This window comes from Genypterus blacodes, unplaced genomic scaffold (genome assembly GCF_046128005.1).
Source record: "Genypterus blacodes isolate CSIRO-AG114 ecotype Tasmania unplaced genomic scaffold, CSIRO-AGI_Gbla_v1 ptg000005l_1, whole genome shotgun sequence".
NCBI classification, from domain to species: Eukaryota; Metazoa; Chordata; class Actinopteri; order Ophidiiformes; family Ophidiidae; genus Genypterus; species Genypterus blacodes.
In genome coordinates, this window is record NW_027466819.1 from 309,774 (window position 1) to 330,972 (window position 21,199).

At 46.6% G+C, this 21,199-nt stretch overlaps 1 protein-coding gene and 1 long non-coding RNA gene across 3 annotated transcripts; one reads left to right on the plus strand and one right to left on the minus strand.

Annotated features, from left to right (window-relative positions):
• Positions 1-3,607: 3,607 nt before the first annotated feature.
• On the plus strand, positions 3,608-21,146 carry yes1 (YES proto-oncogene 1, Src family tyrosine kinase). 2 transcript variants are annotated; one of them, XM_076147945.1, is made up of 12 exons: positions 3,608-3,951; positions 10,065-10,355; positions 12,087-12,186; positions 12,743-12,841; positions 13,390-13,493; positions 13,582-13,731; positions 14,455-14,610; positions 15,625-15,804; positions 16,314-16,390; positions 17,232-17,385; positions 17,758-17,889; positions 19,349-21,146. In XM_076147945.1, the coding sequence occupies exons 2-12, from the start codon at positions 10,073-10,075 to the stop codon at positions 19,555-19,557; spliced, it is 1,644 nt and encodes a 547-aa protein (XP_076004060.1). In that variant the 5' UTR covers positions 3,608-3,951; positions 10,065-10,072; the 3' UTR covers positions 19,558-21,146. The 2 variants fall into 2 exon arrangements, with proteins under 2 accessions (XP_076004060.1, XP_076004070.1); XM_076147955.1 differs by lacking the exon at positions 3,608-3,951 and adding an exon at positions 7,796-7,934.
• On the minus strand, positions 10,913-16,379 carry LOC142996848 (uncharacterized). The gene is made up of 3 exons (XR_012961785.1): positions 16,290-16,379; positions 14,985-15,166; positions 10,913-11,298 (listed from the first exon to the last, which is right to left on the minus strand). It is a non-coding gene; the product is annotated as an uncharacterized LOC142996848 (long non-coding RNA).
• Positions 21,147-21,199: the final 53 nt, after the last annotated feature.

A 21,199-nucleotide genomic window follows, 5' to 3' on the forward strand; every position in this document is an offset into this window, starting at 1 on the left:
GCTGTCAGAAAATGAAGAAGAACATTCATGTTACACACATTCATCAATGCTTTGTTCTATCAAACCCGCAGCCTGCATGTGCTCCTCCTCTATACTCATTAAAAAGATGGATCAGGTTCATTTAAATGGATAAATAAACTGATCCGATTAAACAGAAACAAAACGGTTTCTCTCTTTCTCAATCATCCAATTTCATGAAAGTTTAAGAGATGAAACGCCCCGATCCTTTGCTTTCCTTTCATAAATCGCAAAAGTAATAGAATGGATTAAATAAGGAGCAGGTGTCCATGCAGAGCGGGAGAGAAAAAAAAGAGAATAGTTCCCATTATTAAATCTTCATCTTCATGGATATCTCCGAGTTTTTAAAGAAAATCCGCACATACCTAAAGCAGGAGAGCAGGGAGAGCGCGGTGCTGGAGGATGTGATCCGGGCGCGGCTGTAGTGTGGTAGTGTGTGTGTAAGAGAGAGTGTGTGTGTGTGTGTGAGTGAGAGAGAGAGCGAGAGAGAGAGAGAGAGATGGTATCTTTCTCACGGCACTTCTCTCCTGGCTGAAGCGCCTCCGTCGTCTCCTTGTTCCCCTCCGTGCAGCCGGATGCAGCCTCACTTTTATACACACACACACCGGTGTGACTAAACAGGACAAACACACACGAGCTCAGCGGGGAAAGAGCGTCGTCGTCTCTCTACACATCGTTTCCCTAAACTTTTTTTGTTGCTCTGAGCTGTGATTGCCTTGGATATTTATCCGTGTATCACATAAGCCTGGCCCCCCTCCCTCCCCCTCCACTCCCCTCCCTCTCCAATAAGTCACATTAAGGATGCTGTAGACGTCATCAAGTCCTCCTCCCGGAATATAATAGTACAGTTTCTTCCTCATCGATGCATCCGTCAGACCACCCCCCCCCCCCCCCCCTCCCCTCCTTCTCCCCCCTCCCTATCTAAATCTAAGATGGAAGTTTTGCTTTCAAACTTTTTGTATCCAGTAAGGGAAGTGAACGCATACATGCTTTTGTGTACTTTGCAAGAAAAAAAAAACATATGGCGACTCATTCTCTCCCCCTCATCACCGTGACCGCGACGGTCATCAATAACTCAACAATTATCATTAAGCCCGAGCTGGGAAATGATGATGATGATGATGATGATGATGATGGGGATGATGGTGGTGTTCCTGTGAGTGGTGACGGCCGTGGTGGTTTTGTGTGACTGGATGTTTTGACTTCCCAGGCCCTCTGGGGAGTCGGGAGCTGTCCGGTGCTGAAACGACTCAGCCGTCTCAAATGGCGCGTTTCTCGACTTACGGTCACTTTGCTAATCGATTCCGATAATTGCAGGCTGAGGTTGCGCTAAGCGACAGGGCGGCCTCGGTCTGTCTGCGAGCTCGGTGGAATAAACGAGGCTCCTAATGCGATTTGGAACGCGGCTGGTGACGCAGGATGCCATTCAGGGAGATATGAACCTATAAGGTTTAAAACGATTCGCTTGTTTGATCAGTTTTGATGTATACTATACAGATTAAAACGTGAACATTTGGAATATAGTGCCATACTGATATACATATACATGTGCCTATTACCCGATGAACTATTGGCCCGAAGTCTTCCCACGCATTACTGATGGGTTTTGCCATTATTCTTAAATCCCAACCCATCATTGTGTGGTCAGATCCCTATAACAATCTGCTTATTATGGGCAATCCAACTATAATGTAAACCTGACGTAACCAAAACGTCACACGGTGGTGTCAGGTATCAGAAACAAGTTATATAATCAGACTTTTAATGGGGGTCAATACTTGTCTCAAACCTGATTAATTGGACGCGCTGATATTAGGCGGTTATTTTCCTGGACTGGAAGACATAGTGCACAGCTTTTCATTAAACATTACACACCACTAAATCAAAGCCAAAGCTCAAACACACACTCATACACACACGCAACCGTTTGAAAGGTTTGCCAAAGCAGGGAGAGAGTGTGTGTGAGCGAGCGAGAGAGAGAGAGATTCACGTCAGCGTTTTGTTTACTCTGACGCAATATGACGAACAGAGCCAGTCACTGCATGCGAGTGGGGGCCGATCCATCGCTTGCTTTGTGGGGCGTGATTCCATTGAAGAGCACAACTTAAACCCCATTTGTCTGATCTGGACCAGACTGCTGACATCGGGCCTGCTTTAACAGACGCCACGCAGTAGACTGAGCAACAGCGCCATCATGAGGAAAGTAGTAAAACTTGCGAGGCTCGTTGACGTTCATTCATCGCCATGGGAGAGAAAAAGACAAACCAAAGATATAGAACCTCTGATGGGTGCTCGTGTAATGGAAAGACATCAAAACAATGATCTATTAATCCTGAAACATTTGCATAAAGGTGTATGTCATCTTAATGAGACCGGTTATGCATCATCTTCATCACTGCACCACCTCCACACGTGCAGTCATCTCAGTCTTGAATATGAAATGATGTTACCAAGGCACCAGCAGTGCTTCACAATAATGGAGCACGATGGAAAAACAAATCCTAACAATAAGTACTACACACACGCACACACACACACGCGCACACGCACGCAGTACAACAATACATGAAACCAGCAAGGAGCTGCCGCCTGCGCACGGTGCAGTCAGAGTCACTAGGGGTCAGCAAACCACTTTGAAAACTCTGAACACGTTCTCACTAAGATATACTGTGTATACATAAGTAGCGTGTCCTTTTATTTTATGTCGACTCTGTCTTTCCTTTCTAATATAAGAAAATGGAAGCAGCTCATTAATCATAAACGATAATGTGCTCGATTGTTTAATATTTTATGAGCAAATTAATCAATTTACTGTGAATGTTATCGGGATTAATATGACTAAGATCACATGAGGCAGATGAACATGCAGACCGTCCGTATTTGATTTTATTCTGATCTAATTCCGGGGTGCCCCTCTGGTTTGATGGGGTGTAATACTTTCTTTAGGTCCTAGGGGGCGTCAGAATCGTGGTATTCAAATTGGTAAAGGTTCAAGGGTTAAACGGCACGGTACAGTGAGGTTACTCAGGTCAAATCTGTTTTATAGCGTATTGTTTATATTTTGGTTGATACCGTGTAAACGTATTGCATGATTGCAGCATTATTAGGGTAGGGGTCACTGAGGATTTCCGCTTCAATCTGAGCCGGAGATGTCGGCCATATTGGACACAAGGGAAAACCATTCAATGGGAGACGATGCTGCCTTCATAGCAATCGGAAACTCAAATGCTGTCCCGCATATATCCAGTTAAATATGCTATGGGAGTAGAAAAATGTATAAAGATATTTTTTCTGACAAACACTCGTGTTTTTCGGGTAGTTAAGCTTTCACTTAAGAAATATTATATATTAACCAAAACTTTCACTTGTTCGTTTAACGTATACGATCCATCTTCATCACTTTTCTCTCCGAATGCACCACAAATTAGCAATGTATCGCGTAATTTAGAGAGCAAAACAAACTTTGAGGTGCATATAGTTTCGTTTTTGATCTTTCAACTGCAATCGTGTGTTTTTAAGACTGACAGAGTCTTGGGAGCTCGGTCCGACGAGTCTAAAAGGGGTCCCTGAACGCAGCACGATTCCTCCTTTGGCCTTGTCGGCTCCTCGGTACTAGTCTGGCTATTGTTGTGAGTCTTTTCCAGGCAGCCAGCAGCTCATCTCTGGATATTTTAACATTTTATAAGCTCGAACCCCACCAGACTGTCCTTGCTGGCACCGTTTTTGCATTTCCAAAGGGGACATTACGGATTTGAGCGGAGGACTTTGTGTTGGTAAAGTAGTAAATCGGTATGGGACCGACCGAAGACTGAGATTCCACGTTAGACTGCTTGTGTCGGCTGTTTCCACCCGGATTGTCGACGTAAAATACGTGGAAGAACCACCGCAGTACGCATGTAGGCGAATTAAATCACGACAAAGGTCGCTTTTAAGGTAAGATTTGTTTCGCTAAATACACATTCGGCTCTGTGTGTGAAGTGTGCAGGGCCTGGTGGGCTGTGATAGTTGGGGAAAGTTGTGGGAACGATCTTAAGAGTTTCTAAGCGGTATAAGCCTCGAATAAAAGCCCGGATCGTTGTTCGTCTCAGGCTTTATTGAGACTTTGTTTATGTCATTTATTAGCAAAGAAAGCGGCGAGCCAAGACCCCTAAATTATACAAAAACAAGGATTTTGTCGCTGGGTTGGGAAATCCAGTGCGAAAATCCTGGCTGCTTTCTCCAGACCATGCAGCTTCTCCTCAGAATGAGTTTGCTCTGCCACTCCAAAGTTTAAACCCCCTCTGCTCTCTTACCACCCCACTATCTCTCTCCCTCACACACATGCACTCACACACGTACACGCGAGCTCAGTGTGTTGCTGTAGGCCTCAGCTTTAATAGCTCACACCGCCAATAAAATGGAAATCAAACCACTGCTTTTAACGGTTTCCTGTTCTTTTAATGGTGGTGTTACTCTGTCACAACCTTTTGTTATATGTGACTTAATTATGATGGCGTGAGAAGTGTGTGTGTGTCCATTTTCACTGCCCCTGCTTGTGTATACACCAACTGCTATGTTATATCCCAGCCTCCTCTCTGGTAAGTAAACCCTGAGTACAATCCCAGTTGTCTGGACAGTCATCTCTGGTTCTCACATGCACACGCACACACAGCTGGAATGAAGAGGGCTGTTGGCAGAGGATTGAGGAGCACTAACAGGTGGTGTTGGCTGGGTTACAGGCCATTCAGTTAAACAAGTGACATGAAGGCTCCTCACACTCCCTCTGAGTGTCCCTGCGGCTCACTACAGTGTCATTATGCACCCTCAAATTAACTGATTAAGATTATGAGCGGGTACAAAGTATTGTGTGAGTCACTCACACACGATTACCCCAATGGCACGCAGAACAAATGTTTGCTTGAGAAAAGAACAAAAGAGGAAGCGAGATTTCAGGTATTCCCGACTGTACCATTAGCCTGCAGTCGCCCTCAGCGCTTTGCTGAAAGCAGAGAACAAGAGCAGCTCTTCTTTGTAGGCTGTAGATGTGTCTTTCTCTGGCCTAGCCTCTCTCTAGCCTCTGACAGGCACAGCAGGTGGCCTCAATGGCATGAATGGATTCGGAAGGAAGTCCCTCTCCCCCCCTGGCAGCCCCCCGTGCTCAGTGTGATTGGCAGAGATGGCAGGCTGCCCTGAAGATAAGACCGTGTAGCGGCCCAGAGAGTGTGCCAGTGCAATTACCAGGTTATGCTCCAGTCACGGGTCGCAGCCCCTGATCCAGCTCATCTCTGCACGAGTCTGTCCACTTGGTTTTCACGGTCATGCATCTGATTCTTCTCCCAATGTCACGAGCAACCGGGCTGTGGACTTGCTGCTTGTGTAAACCCTGTTTCTTAGATTTTCACATACTTCACCAATTATTCAAACTCAATTCTCTGTAATAAATCCCCAAACAATCTCATTTAACACTGGCAGTTGCAAAGTTGCTGCTCAAAGTTTGAAATGCCTCTGCTGGAACAATCAAGAGGTTTTATCTGATCCTGATAGAAAGATTGGGAGTGAAGAGTAACATCATGCTTGATCTTGTTGAGTGGATCACACAAAGTTAAACACAGCCGGAGATACGCTCTTCACACACAGAATCAGTCTGAGAACACGAAGATCAGTCAGTTATGATATTGGTCAGGTCCCATCTTCTTATACGAACATCTAATCCGTTGTTTGCATTCATTCATTCACAGTTTTCGTCTATCTTCCCCCCCTGACTGATGGCGGCTCATCTTCGTCTCCATATATAGCGCAGCCAGCTGTGAGAACATATCCGCGATTGTGTCATTGAACCCCACAGACCACTCCACTTTGTTCTAGCTGTGCGTGAGCATCTATACTGTTCCATCTCTGCCTTGTCACCCGAGGATATCACTTTGATCTGATGGCGGCCGTATAGGGCTCCTATTTTTTTTTGTTTTCCCCCCTTTGTCCTGAATGTTGTTGGGTGCCAGCTACTGTGAAAGCTTCTCCTCCGCAGCTCCCCGGCGTTGTTTCATTAGGCCCCTGTGGGAATCGGCGGCCTGTGTCTCCTTAATCTGACACGGCATCAATGGCAGCCTGGCACGCAGCCTTGACATGGATGGGGGTCCGGATCAAGAATTTGCTTAAACGTGACTGCTGGCTTTCTGAGTGCTTTCATACAGAACGCCTGGGTGTAAAGTTATTCATAATTATTCCTTCCCCTGCTGTGTTTGTTGTGAGATTATGTCCGCTAAGGTTTTAAGTTTTAATGGCGCCACGATATCGATACAATTGGAGTTAGGAGGACTGGTCTACCTCTGTGTTTGAGCTTCATCTCACCATAGTCATCTACCATCATGCTGCCTCATAGCCACTGAAGGAATCTAATCCTATTCTCTGTATAACCGCCTCATTTACGAAGATGAAACAATAATCTGCCTTTAATTCGATCTGCTGCCGAGTGGATTAGAGCTTTCATTAGTCCTGCTTAATTTGTCAACCAATAAAAAAAACCCACTGGTGGTGATTATTCACTTTGCGACCAATCGTCTAGTCCCTGTTTCTCAGTTTAATGTACCGACGGAAAGACGTTATCCGCAAAGTCAAGGTACTCCCATGCTGTGTTTTCGAAGCGTAAATGAGGAAGTATTTCAATCAAACCTCCAGCTCTGGAGACGGAAGCCATCCACACATCTGTAGACGTGTAAATTTGGTCAGACGCCACAACATCCTATCTGTGGAGACATCTGGATGTTTTGAATATCAGAGGAGCCTGTTTGATTGATTATTGCGCCTGTGAGGCTCCACCGCTGGAAGAGGTCAGTGTGTCCGTGCCCTTATTAGCATTTGTATTAGCATCTGTATGGGTTTGCATTGTTTGGGGCATTGACTGTGCTGTGTTCTGTGGGGGAGCACCGCAAGGTACTGTGCTCGGTACTTTCTCTTTGTCCCTAACAAAGGTTAGATAGGACGGACAAAGGAACGAGCCAAAGCCTTTCTTTGTGATACTAAACAGGCAGAGAGGTGAGCGGCTCTCCTTTTCAGCCAAAGCCAGCTGGATACTGCATCGCTCCAGAACAACAAAATGTTTGTATCCCAACAACATTTTACAGTTCATTCATCGTCATTCATTGCGTCATTTTACGTTTTTTCAAAGAACCAGCGATGTTTGACCTCTGTAGAGTTTAGTTAGGAAAGATGGGGCCTGCACAAATGGCGATCAGTGTAGTATGAGAAAGTGCTCAGGGGAGGGGGGAGAGAGGGGGGGTGAGGGTGGGGGCTGGGGGGCGTTCAGGGTCAGTTGCATGCCGTTAGCTACTGGCTATAGTGGAAAAATGTCAGCCCCAGTCCCTCAGGAATCTCCTTTTGTGCTGTAAGTTCCCTTTAAAGAATTTGATCCTGCGTGTCAGTGCAGCAGCGAGGAAAGAGAATCGTTTGGAATATTTGAACAGAGCAACGTTTTCTGTCAATGGCCTTAGTTATTGACTTATTGATGAATTAATGTAAGTTCTGCACGTCATTCCGGACCGTGGTGTGTATTGTTTTGCTCTTGAATGAAACTTGACATGAGATCCCGTGCCAACTCCCCCATGCGCTCTTCGGATGAAGGTGAGAACAGGAACAGTTAGTTGTGATCCCAATCTAGTGCCAGAACAGAAAGTGAAACTGCCATGAAGGAGGAAGAGTCCTCACAAGAGGAAGAATCTGTATTTTTTTCTTGATTTTGTACAATGAACACCATCACCATCACAGTTTCCTCCCCTCTAGTTTACACTTCCCTCATCGGGTTGTCTTTCAGGTCAGACGTTTGTTTGTTGTAGCATTAGCGGCAGCATCGTCACTAAGTGATTCCTAAGCCTATTTTGGAGTGTTGTTGACGTTTGGAACCGCATCGTGGTTGACATTTGGGGTCGACGCGAGGGTCAAAGGTGAGAGGTCAGATTTGTGTTGGCTTCTGCTGTCATGTCGGTGTCATGTCAGTGGCTTCACGTGATGAGGTTGTGTGTCACACAGTGTTTTGAAGTGTATGTCGTGATTGGTTAGGTGTGTTTATCTGTTGGCGTTACATTAGATTAGCGCTAGTATGAGGAGATTCTCTATTTCATACACTTACCAGGAGCAGTTTGATGGGATTCTGTGTGTTGTGTTCACAAACTCAAATCTGTTCCTCACTGCCTCTCCACTTTGTATTGCATATTAATCAACCAAACAAACACTCCTGGCCCACACAGCTCACCTCCTGTCTCGCCACCAGCTGTTATTGTTAAGTTGAATCTGCCGAGAAAATCCAGCGTTGGAGCTTCGAAAAGCACCAGTGGACTGTTTAATGACGGGCAATGACTTCATTCGAGGCTTATTATCGTTTTTATGAAGTGAATTGAATTCCTCAAAAAATGAAACTGGCAACTATTGAATAGCGTGAAGAGTCAAACTCAGTCCTTTCTACCTATTCGTCCCCGTCCATCGTGCTCATGTAGCCTCTCTTCCATTTCCTCTGCTTCAGCGTTTGTTGCACGCCATGTTAGTTCATGGGAGGAAATCAATACGCCGCCCATCAGAAATAAGTAGATCCATAAATGGATTGTTGACCCACATTAGGTTGAGTCGTAGGTCCTGCTCCTCACAAGCCGACGCCACAGTTGGAGTTGGTGACTAAATGCATCGATATCTGCTTCCATCTGAGGTTACATTTCTATTTCCTGGTTTTCACTGGGGACTGAAATAATCTCTTCTGTTTCTGTGATGTGTTCTGAGTCGACACTGAACATGTAAAGGCTGGAGATCAGATCAGACAAGGTTTGTCTGCATTACAAAGATTTGATTATCATGGAAAGCTTAGGGATCAAACTCAGATCGTGGCCCACACAGTCGCAACATAATCATTTAGATTTTGTGTGTGTGTGTGTGTGTGTGTGTGTGTGTGTGTGTGTGTGTGTGTGTGTGTGTGTGTGTGTGTGTGTGTGTGTGTGTGTGTGTGTGTGTGTGTGTGTGTGTGTGTGTGTGTGTGTGTGTGTGTGTGTGTGTGTGTGTGTGTGTGTGTGTGTGTGTGTGTGTGTGTGTGTGTGTGTGTGTGTGGAGACACGTAAGATGCGGTTAAACCTTCAGCACAAGATGTCTGACTCTTTCATTAGTCTGCTTGGAGTCAAAGCTCCAGAGCCATTTAGGGCTTACTGCCTCGATGACATCATCTCAAACTTTTCCTCCACGTGACAGAAAGGCAACACACACCCACACGTTACCTTATACTGTATCTGTGCATTACTCTAAAATAATGTGAGAACAGTAAAGATTAATACTGGAAACATCTCCACCGCACAGTCGGTACACATGCCTGTGTGACGGGAGGCTTATGGGCGACGCACTATGTTGTAACGTTTTACAGTCCGAGGATCTGAGTCACGGCACAAAGGGATTGTTCTTGGAGTTGAGCTTTCATCTGTCATCCAGTGACAGCTTTGTGTGTGTGTGTGTGTGTATGTGTGTGTGTGTGTGTGTGTGTGTGTGTGTGTGTGTGTGTGTGTGTGTGTGTGTGTGTGTGTGTGTGTGTGTGTGTGTGTGTGTGTGTGTGTGCGCGCTCAAAGGTGACAGAATAATGAGTAAGCTGTAAAATACACAACAGACACTATAACTTACATATAAATAAGACATACAAACTCATGAACTGATATATATATATATACTCTATATACTCTAGCTTTACTTGTGTTGTGTGCCAGAATCCTTTAAGCGATAAATCAGTGTTGATGGTATCTTTCTGTCACTATGAAGTAATTTGATCATAGCACACACAGAAATCTCAGTTGACAGAGTGGAACAATGAAGGGCTTGTCACTCGGTCTCGGCCTCTGTGATGTTTGATGAGACGAGAGTCGAAACATCCGCAGGCTGTTATAGGAGCTCCTATCCAGTTTGGTTAATGAGTCTGAAGTCATGTGAGGTCATCGTGTCGGCTGGCAGTCTTTCTTTGCTGGAGGTGGGAATTGTGTTTAGATCTCCCAAAACGTTCCAGCCCCTGTGTGTAACCCTGCTCCTCTTCCTCTTGTTCTCCCCCCCTGCAGGCTTGACAATGGGTTGTGTCAGGAGTAAAGAGGACAAGGGCCCGGCGCTGAAGTACCGACCCGACAACTCCAACAACACGCCGATCAACTCCCACATGGGCCACTACGGGCCCGACCCCACCCTGATGGGTCATTCACCAGCGATGAAGAATCTCAACAACAGCTACAACAGCCACGCCGCCAGCCTCACGCCCTTCGGCGGGGCCTCGTCTATCATGACGCCATTTGGCGGCGCCTCCAGCTCCTTCGCCTCCGTGGCTGTGAGCAGCCCCTTCCCCGGTGTGGTCACAGGTCAGTCTGCTGAGGTAGCACAGGACTGGTGTCCACACAGGCACTCATTCCAAACACACAAATCGTCTTTAGTTTACATTAAATAAAGGTTTTACTGCTGACCAAGACGTACAAAGGTTTCTGTTGGAGATCCAAATCTGCAGCGATCTGAAACGGCGACCAACAGAAGACACAAATGCAATAACCGCCCCAATAACACAATGGTTTCCATATTCGCTCACTGTTTGACTTCAGGGTTTGATTATCTGACAACAAAAACTTGTGGCCACAGCAGCCAAGGCTGTCAGACATCTTCTGCAGGAAATTGAATCCAGAAGACCTTTCAATAAAAATGACTTGATGGTGAAAACAAACAATATGATTTGGTGCCATTCGAAAGAGTTAAAGCTTTGGAAGCAAAGATTATGATTAATAATTGATGACCTGAGATGTACTGTGAATGGCAACATCAGCACTGGAGCTTTAAACAGTTTATACATGCAGCCATGATGTAAATGATTCAAAGGGATAAATATGCTGACACATATACATTTAGGCATGTTGATCACTACAATATCACATTAAAAGCAGTGCAGCTGAAGTGAAGAGATAAATGAATCAAATGTATCCAGTGGCTTTGTTTGTGTGCCGATCATACCAGTTTCAAGTCTCTGCATGTACAGAACGAACAAACGCAAACGCCTGAAAGGCAGGAAAACATTCCACACACATTTCTAAGCCGGCGCAAAAAGGCTGCGCTCTTGGAAAACGTCCCACATTAATGCAGAGCACGGGAGACTTGTGACAAAATGTGCAGAAACGCAGGCGTGAGCCCTTTGAAGCGAGCGCAACGTCTGAGATTCCCTGTGGATGAGAGTGTGGGAGTCCTGTGGGAGGGGGACGCTCTCGTGTCTCGTGGGCGCCACTGATGGAATTTATGCATGTTTGTGTTCCAAAATCCACACTGGGAGAAAAAAGAAAACAGAAGTCTCTCGAGATTTTGAGCTTTTAACAAATGCCGAAACAATGCAAACGTGCTGGAGTCGTATGGAGAGGCTTTCTTCTTTCAACATCCTCTGCAAACATCTTTAGAATCAACTTGGATTGAACACTTGACATGCAGCAGAGCTTACCAATAACAGATATTATGCTAATTAGAAATTTCAAGCATCGAGGACAAACAGCAACCCCCAAATTTACATGAGAGAAACTAACAAACACAACAATAATTATGAATGAAAATGCGATATAGTTATCGATGCACTGTAGCTTTAATAGGTACAATTTTGCAGTGATCTTACATAATGATGTAGTTGGTTACTGTGTTGAGAAAGAGAATGTGCCTCGCCTACACACACACACACACACACACACAGTCTCTTTCCAGCAGGAGGATAATCTGGCCTCGGGGCCTGTTGTAGATCTAATCCTGCCTGTTTAATTTCCTCTTTAAGACATCAGAGTAGAGCAGTTTGTGTGCACTTAAACACAACACGAACACGGACAGAAACTCTATTTCCTTTAATGTGCACAGATTAAAGCACATCCGTTTGATTTACTGACTCTAAATGAGTGTGAGAACATGTGGAAGGAGCACTCTGGTTTCCTTAACTCGCCTCTGAAGATGAATGAGGGAACCATTTTCAGTCCGGGGCTTTCATGCGATTGAAGCATTAAGCAATTCATTAAGACGTGTCGTTAATAAGGAAGCTTCTCTAAACACGACCACTGTTGGATTCTGGTCTCCTCCAGGTGGCGTGACGTTCTTTGTGGCGCTGTACGACTACGAGGCCAGGACGTCGGACGACCTGTCGTTCAAGAAGGGGGATCGCTTCCAGATCATCAACAACACGTGAGTACATTCGCTGTGTGTGTGTGTGTGTGTGTGTGTGTGTGTGTGTGTGTGTGTGTGTGTGTGTGTGTGTGTGTGTGTGTGTGTGTGTGTGTGTGTGTGTGTGCGCGGGGGGGGGGGGGGGGGGGGGGTTTAATCCTCAATTGTATTCAGGTCTGATATTAAGGTTGAAGGCTGTCGGGGTTAATGTCTTCCTCTAATGGGCCATCTGTTGAGCCCCCATCGCTGCTTTCCCATCATCCATCACTCCTTCAACGCTACTTGGGACACAGAGTTCAAATTAAAACTGCTTAAATAATCAATTAATCACCGGCATATGGTTGAATAAACATTTCAAACCTGATGTGTTCCTTAGTAACAGTCTAAATGGAACGTCTTAACCTTTTGTAACTGGACATCATGATGTCACCTTCGACTCTGGTGATCGATCGATTACTCAAACAATTTCTATTCGACTTTAAACGAAGAGTAATGGCCGACGCTGTAGCTGCTATAGTGCTCGACTCAGTTTGTTGGCGCTTTTGTCAAGCGTTTCCTGTTCCTCTCCCCCCTGCAGGGAAGGTGACTGGTGGGAGGCTCGCTCCATCAACACGGGACAGAAAGGTTACATCCCCAGCAACTACGTGGCCCCGGCCGACTCCATACAAGCCGAAGAGTAAGGACTCGTTTGTTCCTCTCCTCCTCCTCCTCCTCCTCCTCCTCCTCCTCCTCCTCTTCTTCCTCTTTTTCGCAGCTTCCCCTCTCGCCGTAGCCCCGCTGACCCATCACACACACATGACGGGGCAGAGTTTAGACAATGGAGCCCTGTGCTGACGCTGGGAGCCACGGGCATTCCCATCGCTGTCCGTCCGCTGAGATGGGGACGTGAGGGACGTGTGGGACTGAGCTGCACTGCCGCTCCACAGCTTTTTGGCCTGTGTTCTCATTGGCCGACTGCCATTTTTTTCTAATGCTGGCTATTTAAGATACACAGCGGAAAAAGAAATGTCTGTCAAAACAAGTGGACGTGCATATAATCAGAAGATAAAAAGAAAAAGTGAGACGGGATTGATTCTCGGGATTGACGACTCTTTTTCATACACCTCTAGTCATGATATCTTAAAATCGGTTGATCAGTTAACAATGGGTGTGGTATAGATGTTTTTGCATATTGTTGATAAAACTGACTCCTTAATTTTGGATTCTCTTCTCTCTTTTCGGCAGATGGTACTTTGGGAAAATGGGCCGCAAAGACGCCGAGCGCCTCCTGCTGGTGCCAGGAAACCAGCGCGGCACCTTCCTGGCACGAGAGAGCGAGACCACCAAAGGTAGAGTGGCTCCGTCCTGTGGCAGAATGTCGCACGTCACAGTTTTTGAAGCCTTAACTCATCTTAACACTCCCATTTCTTCCTAAAGGGGCCTATTCTCTGTCCATCCGGGACTGGGACGAGGTGAAGGGAGACAACGTCAAACACTACAAGATCCGTAAGCTGGATAACGGCGGTTATTACATCACCACCCGAGCCCAGTTTGAGATGCTACAGAAGCTGGTGAAACACTACACAGGTATGCAGCTCAGGCCACCTTGTAGTTACGTAGGTAGCATTTAGACAAATGGTTGTTTACAACTGAACAGGGACTCCGGCTTTGTGCCAAATGCTCGTTCTGTACTCGAACACATCAGACTTATTTGAACAAAGGGATTGTTTGGTATTTTGGGGGCTTTGTGTTCTTTTTTTTTAGTATTGTTCTGAGCTTTATCCAGCTAGGAACGCTTTAGTTTGCAGTGAGAAATGTGTTTGTCACCTGCAGATCTGCTGCTGGGACACGTTTTGTTTTTCCCCCTGACGTGACTCTCAGTATTTTGCAGTCAGCTGCTTTTTGGCTGTCACCTTCACAGCTCAATAATGGTGACAGGGTGCCAAGAAGCGGCACCTCGTGAGATTTCCTATTGCGACAGCACGGGAAGTCTGAACGATGCAAACACACATGAGACGCAGCCTTTATGTGTGAGCGTGGATGTTTTCCTCCTGCCCTCACAGTCACTGCATCCGTAAACAAGAGGGGGTTTGTGACTCCACTCACGTGTTTCAGATTTGATTTCAGGTCTTGTGTCGACCTGCGCCAGTTGGTTCCATGTAATTCACTTACAACGGTGCTGCAGACGATTAATCGCTGCTCTGTTTAAACCTCTATACTTCTTTATGCCCCTCTATGCAAAGAAATCAAAATCTGAGCCTCACACACAGAGCTCTTACACATGTATCTGTTCCCTTTCTGCTTTTCCAGAGCACGCGGACGGTCTGTGCTACAGGCTGACGGCCGTGTGTCCCACCGTGAAGCCTCAGACTCAGGGACTGGCAAAGGACGCCTGGGAGATCCCCCGAGAGTCCCTACGACTGGAGGTCAAACTGGGCCAGGGCTGCTTCGGGGAAGTGTGGATGGGTAAGGCTGAAATATATATAAGGCTTGATGCGGGGTGATATTGGGTAAAACAGCAGCAGTACTGTGTGTGTGGGTATAGCTGTGGATGAATAAGTAAAGCGTATAAATGTGTACAACCCTGAAGAAGTACCCAACACACACCACGACATGTATACAAACAACACTAAATGCACTGTGCATTATTAATAAGCCACACAGCGGCGGGTAGAAGTGTTTACGCCACACTGACACACTCACGTACTGATGCAAGTGCTGCCTCATGATTGCCTTTGGTTCTCACACACACACACACACACACACACACACACACACACACACACACACACACACACACACACACACACACACACACACACACAGTAATCACAGGTCACCTCCTACGCCTGGGCTCTGTGGCGTGGCTGTCAGAGGGGGGGGGGGGGGTCGTTTCGGCGAGCACGACTCTGTCCTCTTTCATCATTCGCCCTCTCATCGAGCTCAGCCTGCATGCGGCACGCCTCGACCTGCACGCCTCCTTCTATGCAATCCCAGGAATTCTCAGTCTCTCCGTCTCTCCCTGCACACAAATCAAGTCCTCTTGTTTTGACAGTTAAGCTTTTTTTGTAAAAACGCTTTTAACCTCTCACACTCTGGCCACTTCACAAGTAGATATCATTATTGCCCTACTTTGTCTTTCAGCTGGTGTGTGTGTGTGCGCGTGTGTGCAGCTTAGTGCAGCATGACTCATTTATGAAGGGCAGCCACATGACGGCAGCAGCAGCAGCAGCAGATCTCTGCGACTCGGCTCATTGTATGTAAGCAGGGCGTGAGTAAGCGGCTCCCAACCAGGAAGTGACTGATTATTTAAGCTGCGTGTGCTCTCTCCCCCTCAGCTGCTCCCTTTCTCACACACAGACACACACACACAGACACACACACACACACACACACGTAGACACTAAGTAGCTTGGAAGTTTAATTTTAGGAGTTTACATATTAATAAGTACAACTCTCCTTTGTTTTTGTTTTATGCAGGCACATGGAATGGCACCACCAAGGTCGCGATCAAGACCCTAAAGCCAGGCACCATGTCCCCAGAGGCCTTCCTCCAGGAGGCCCAGATCATGAAGAAGCTCCGACACGACAAACTGGTGCCTCTCTATGCTGTGGTGTCTGAGGAGCCCATCTACATCGTCACTGAGTACATGGGGAAAGGTAAAACTCTTTAAACCGACTCATCCGCAACCCCGCGGCCATTATTCACTCGGCTTATCGGCTCTGCCACCATTGATTTCCACTTAGATCACTTCCTACTACTCTGTCAATCATTGAATGAGCAGATCCGTCAGGGCAAAGGTCTCGCACCAAATTGCAATACAGTCCAATATTTGGGATTAGTGGGAACTGATAAGTATAAAACAAAACCCTAACACGTTTCTTCCTGTCTTCTGTGTTTTCTGGTGACCCAAAGCAGTATTTATACTACTAGGGGCAGCCATAAAAGGTTTAAGTTTAGCACAATGATGTACGAAAGGAAAAATAGTAGCAGTGTCCACATATGAGGACGCCGGGACTCAGGAGGTTGAACATGACTATTAAACAGTTTCTTGAATGCATGTTATTATGATTGAAGTAGAAGCATTGTGTGTGTCTTGTGTGTGTGTGTGTGTGTGTGTGTGTGTGTGTTACTTGTGCCTGACCTCAATCTCCCTAAACTCCGACAGGGAGCCTGCTGGACTTTCTGAAGGAGGGAGACGGCAGATATCTGAAGCTGCCGCAGCTGGTGGATATGGCCGCACAGGTACGATCACGCAGAGCAAACATCTGGCGTCTCGTTGCCGTGTCAACACAGCCACCCCCTGCTCCTCACCTGCCCAGCTGCTGTGTACGCGCTGGTGTGTGTGTGTGTGTGAGGGGAAGGATGATGATGCACGAGCAATAAAAAGAACTCAGTAGCTCGGCGTGGGCGAGCTCCCAGCCATGTGTGCACATTTGCGTGGGTGTGTGTTAGTTGAATATCCAGCCCAAAGCCTAGTCCCTCTGTGGGTAAGGGTTGCGGTTCATCCTGTGTTTAGTTGTCATATTTTATATCCAACAATTTGACTTCTACTCCTCCTCCGCCACCGCCCGTCGCTGCTTCATCCCACCGGCGCTAAACTGCCTGCAGCACTTAGACGCCACTCATCACAGGGCGCTGGAGTTAGGCGGTGCAGTCACCCGCTGTGATTTGCTCTTAATTCACCTCTGCACACACACTCTCCGACTGCCTCCGCGTCTTCCTCGCTTCAGCAGAGTGGGGAGAAACGCTCAGAGTGGGAATTAGAAAGACAGGGAGGCAGAAATCTCAGAATATCTCTGCGTAAGACCGCGTCAGTGCGAGGAGGTGTTGGATTGTTATTTTTAGGATCGGCCTATTTATTCTCATTCACGCTTAATTTTAGCCTGCACAGATCCTGAGTCAAGTACAGGAAATACAAAATCACTCTTGGTGTGTACCCACGGAAAATGTGCAATGGCTGCATCTGCCTGTCATTCTGTGTTTGCTGACCCGTCCTCTCTCTCTCTCTCTCTCTGTCCCTGTCCCTGTCTCTCTCTCTCTCTCTTGTTCTCTCTCTCTCTGTCCAACCCTGTCTCCATCCCAGATCGCAGATGGCATGGCCTTCATCGAGAGAATGAACTACATCCACAGGGACCTGAGGGCGGCCAACATCCTGGTGGCCGATAATCTGGTGTGCAAGATCGCCGACTTCGGCCTGGCTCGCCTGATAGAGGACAACGAGTACACCGCCAGACAAGGTGTGTGTGTGCGTGTGTGTGTTTTAAGAGACGGACGTCGTGAGGGCTTGGACTTGGACCGGAGTACGATGCGGCTACAAATTCCTTCTAACCTCACTTTTCCAACCTGTAACTGCAGCTTTAATTCTCACAAACTCCACATCAGCTCGGCTCCATCCCCTCTAGCTGCTGACATGTGGTATTTGCTTCAACGGCAGAAGTAGTCATATGCTTTTCCTCTCACGAAAACTCCATACATCCTGTCTCTTCGTGCCAGAATCATTAGGATCATTCCCAGGCCTTTCTTTCCCCTAAACCACCACAACTAAATGGCAGTGTGGATTGTGTTCTGTGTACTTCCTCCTTCCTTGACTCCTTCTTTTTTGTCTCCAGGTGCTAAATTCCCCATCAAGTGGACGGCCCCTGAAGCAGCCCTATATGGCCGCTTCACCATCAAGTCAGACGTCTGGTCCTTGGGTATACTACTGACTGAGCTGGTGACGAAGGGCAGAGTTCCATACCCGGGTAAGGAGAAGAGCTCACCACACCGTTCCTCCTCTCCCCAAAGTTCCCGATGACATTTTATAACGGTTTTATTCGTGGTGCTTTCCCCCTTTCCTTCATTATCATATTTCTGCTTACAAAACAGAATCACATAGAATATAGCACATGAGTCACAACACAGATGTCCAAAGGGCTGTGGGAAAGAAGTCCGTCACCCCACCCCTGACCCCTGCAGTTTGAGAATAGTACTGCACCGCGTCTGTGTACAGAGCCTGAGCCATATGGCAGACTTAACTACCCGCTCCTATGGTTGAGGGGGGGGGGGGGGATCTGGCTCCTGTGGCTTTCTGGCTCTGAGCTCAAACCCTCGGGTCTAATTAATTCAACGTAGACGGAGCTGGAAGTTGTGGCAGACTGGAGGATCTTCTTCCTCCCTCTCAAAGTTGCGGTTTGACTCACAGGCCGTCTTTGCCATCGCTGTGCTGTCTTTTTCAGGAGCAGCGTATTTCTATTTATACACCCCCTTGCTTTATGCTTTAGATTGTGCAGATGCAACAGGAAGCGAGTACACCAAGAGCACACTGACGCAACTCGCATCACCTACATGGGAATATGGCATCTCTGTCTATTTTAGTCCGGCTATATATGGAATTCTATAAACACACGCGGCTGTGTGACAGGCGTGTCATTACAGCTGAGGTTTTCACATCCAGGACATAAATCACGCGAACACCTCAGCATCCGACACACCGCGACAACCATATCCTGGTCTCAGCAGTTGCTCCGGGCCTTTCCTCTCTAATAGTCTGAGTTAATTTGATCCCCACTCTCCCACAGACATCTGGGGTGGGGGGGGGGGGAGTTGGAGAAATGGAAGGAGGATGCGTCTGTGTCCATGCCTCTGACTCGGTGTCATAACCTCTTTTAACCACAGTGGAGATCCCAGCAGAGCCGTCTCTGCTGTGTCACAGGGTTCAGGATTACTCTCTTCCTGTCTTGGGAAGGGATCCACTGCTGTAGTTCGGTAGAATGGTGGGAAGAAGGCAGATGATGAAGTGCCTCCATGTGGCCTTGGAGTTTTAGAGGAATAGTTTATTATTGTGTTTGTGTCTGTGGAACCTCGAGTACTTTGGTCCCGTTTGCCCTCATGTTAGATCAGATTGGTGTTATTTGTATCGGAGTAGATTCATGCCACTTTATGTCAAATAGGTTACACAACAAGATTTATTTATTTATTTTGGTTTAATTCCTTTTGAAAAGAGTAGAAAGTTTCTTTGCGGAGTCGATTGCAAGTTCCTGAGATGTGGGCGAAACTGTAAAGAGCTTATAAATGACCGCATGGTGGTGCTGTTGGGTGAGGAACTGGAGTCACAGGGCCTTCAAGAACCCTCGGTCACCAACAGGGGGCAGTATTACAATATTTTGTTGCGATTCTGGTCACTCCATTGTCCTTATGTTCTGTTCCTCTGTGTTTTCTCAGGCATGGTGAACCGGGAGGTGCTGGAGCAGGTGGAGCGAGGTTACCGCATGCCGTGTCCCCAGGGCTGCCCAGAGTCCCTCCACGAGATGATGAGGCACTGCTGGAAGAAGGACCCCGACGAAAGGCCCACCTTTGAGTACATTCAGTCGTTTTTGGAAGACTACTTCACAGCCACAGAGCCACAGTACCAGCCGGGGGACAACCTCTAAAATGTGGTGGATTTGGGGGGCAGGCGGGGCGGGAACACAGGTGCCATAGAGGGAGGGGCGGGCGGGCGGGCGGGGGAGGGGAGTTGATACAGCAGCAGAAATCGAAGCTTGGGAGGGGGAAACGGGACTTCAGCACGGTAATCGAAATGGGAAACCACTTGTGGAGTCGGCAGCAGAGAAAGCTTTTAGTGGAGAGGGGGGGGTGTGTTTGTATCTCGTGTACCTGGGGACCAAATATTCAGGGAAGTGTCCAAAGGTACAGCATGGTACTGTACTGGTATGCAAAGGTCAGGAGAACCCGTAAGGACTGGGCCAGAACACTGTGATCAAACAGGAGGGAGTTTCTCTAAAACAATAAATGCCACCCACTGTCACCCCCCCCAATTTTCCCCTTTTTCCTGTTTCACAGCACCCGAGTCTTTGATAACAGAGCGGAGATCTTTTGTACGTACACGAGTTTGGTTTGTCTTATTTAGGTCGACGAGTATGTTTTCATGTGACCAATAACTGTGGTTGAATTGTGGAGAAATGTGCTGGGACTGTAGAAACATTTATGACTGAAGAATGAGATGAACCGGGGGCTGCACAGCGAGTATTCCAGAATGTATGGAGAGGTAAAGCAGATGGATGTGCATTAAGATGTATTTTCAGCACGTGAGATTGAGGAAAGCGAGAGTGTCGGAATCGATTTGTACGATTTTTTTAATACGGTCACTTGAATGGCAAAGACAAGTGTCAAGATTATTTTGCTTTTTAATTTTTCTTTTCAATGGGGGTTTGATTTTTGGACTTGAAATCATAAGAGGTATTTTGATAATTTACAAGTGCAAAAAAAAAAACATGTTTTCCTGTTAACATTTTATAAATGTTTTGAAATGGACACACAGCTGTGAAATTACAATAAGACCCAGTTCAATTCTGCCTGAAGATAGAATTTTGTCTTTTGTTAGGTGCACAGCACAAAGTGATCCGGATTCTACTTTGTTGTATAAAAAAAAGAAGACTTTCTAACTTGTTTCTCCTTTGTTGCACACATGCACCCAGTGTAACTTTGCAGTAGGTGGAGATGACACAGGGAGCTTCTTCTCACTCACCGCTGCAGTTTACAAATGATGTTTAAAGTCATCACACGGTGGCTTAGATCACACCTGCACCAGTCGTCAGTGTTTCTCCACTCGTCTGTCGAATCCCAACAACCTGTGAGTAACTGTGACCTCAGGTGCATCCAAAGCCAACGTGACAAACCTTTTAATATAGAGAGGACGATCGCTTCAAGAACAAAGTAGCAAAGAGCTACAACCTGGCAAGACAAACATCCGGGACTCATCACACATTCATACGTGCGTGTATGAAACAGGAGATTTGATGATGAAACAAATCTTATTTTCATTCAGTCGACTTGTGAATTGGACGAAGATGTGAACGATTCTTTTGTATTTCTTTCTGTGCTTCACTCACGAGAACCTAATATGTGATTGTTCTCAAACATGGGACTTGAACTAGTGGAGGTATGAAATATGAAATTACTGAGAATGATAAACTAATATGATGATTTTTGTACAGAAAAATAAAGGTTTTACTCAAAGGTTTCATTCAAATGTTTTTTTTGTTTCTTTTTGATTTAATTGTTTTTATTGGTTTG

What these genes read in the sequence shown, in the direction of transcription:
- yes1 (XM_076147945.1), top strand. Translation starts at nt 10,073, where the DNA reads ATGGGTTGTGTCAGGAGTAAAGAGGACAAGGGCCCGGCGCTGAAGTAC. An exon ending in GACTCCATACAAGCCGAAGA is followed by an intron (nt 12,842 to 13,389) that starts GTAAGGACTCGT and finishes TCTTTTCGGCAG; the next exon opens with ATGGTACTTTGGGAAAATGG. An exon ending in GCTGGTGAAACACTACACAG is followed by an intron (nt 13,732 to 14,454) that starts GTATGCAGCTCA and finishes CTGCTTTTCCAG; the next exon opens with AGCACGCGGACGGTCTGTGC.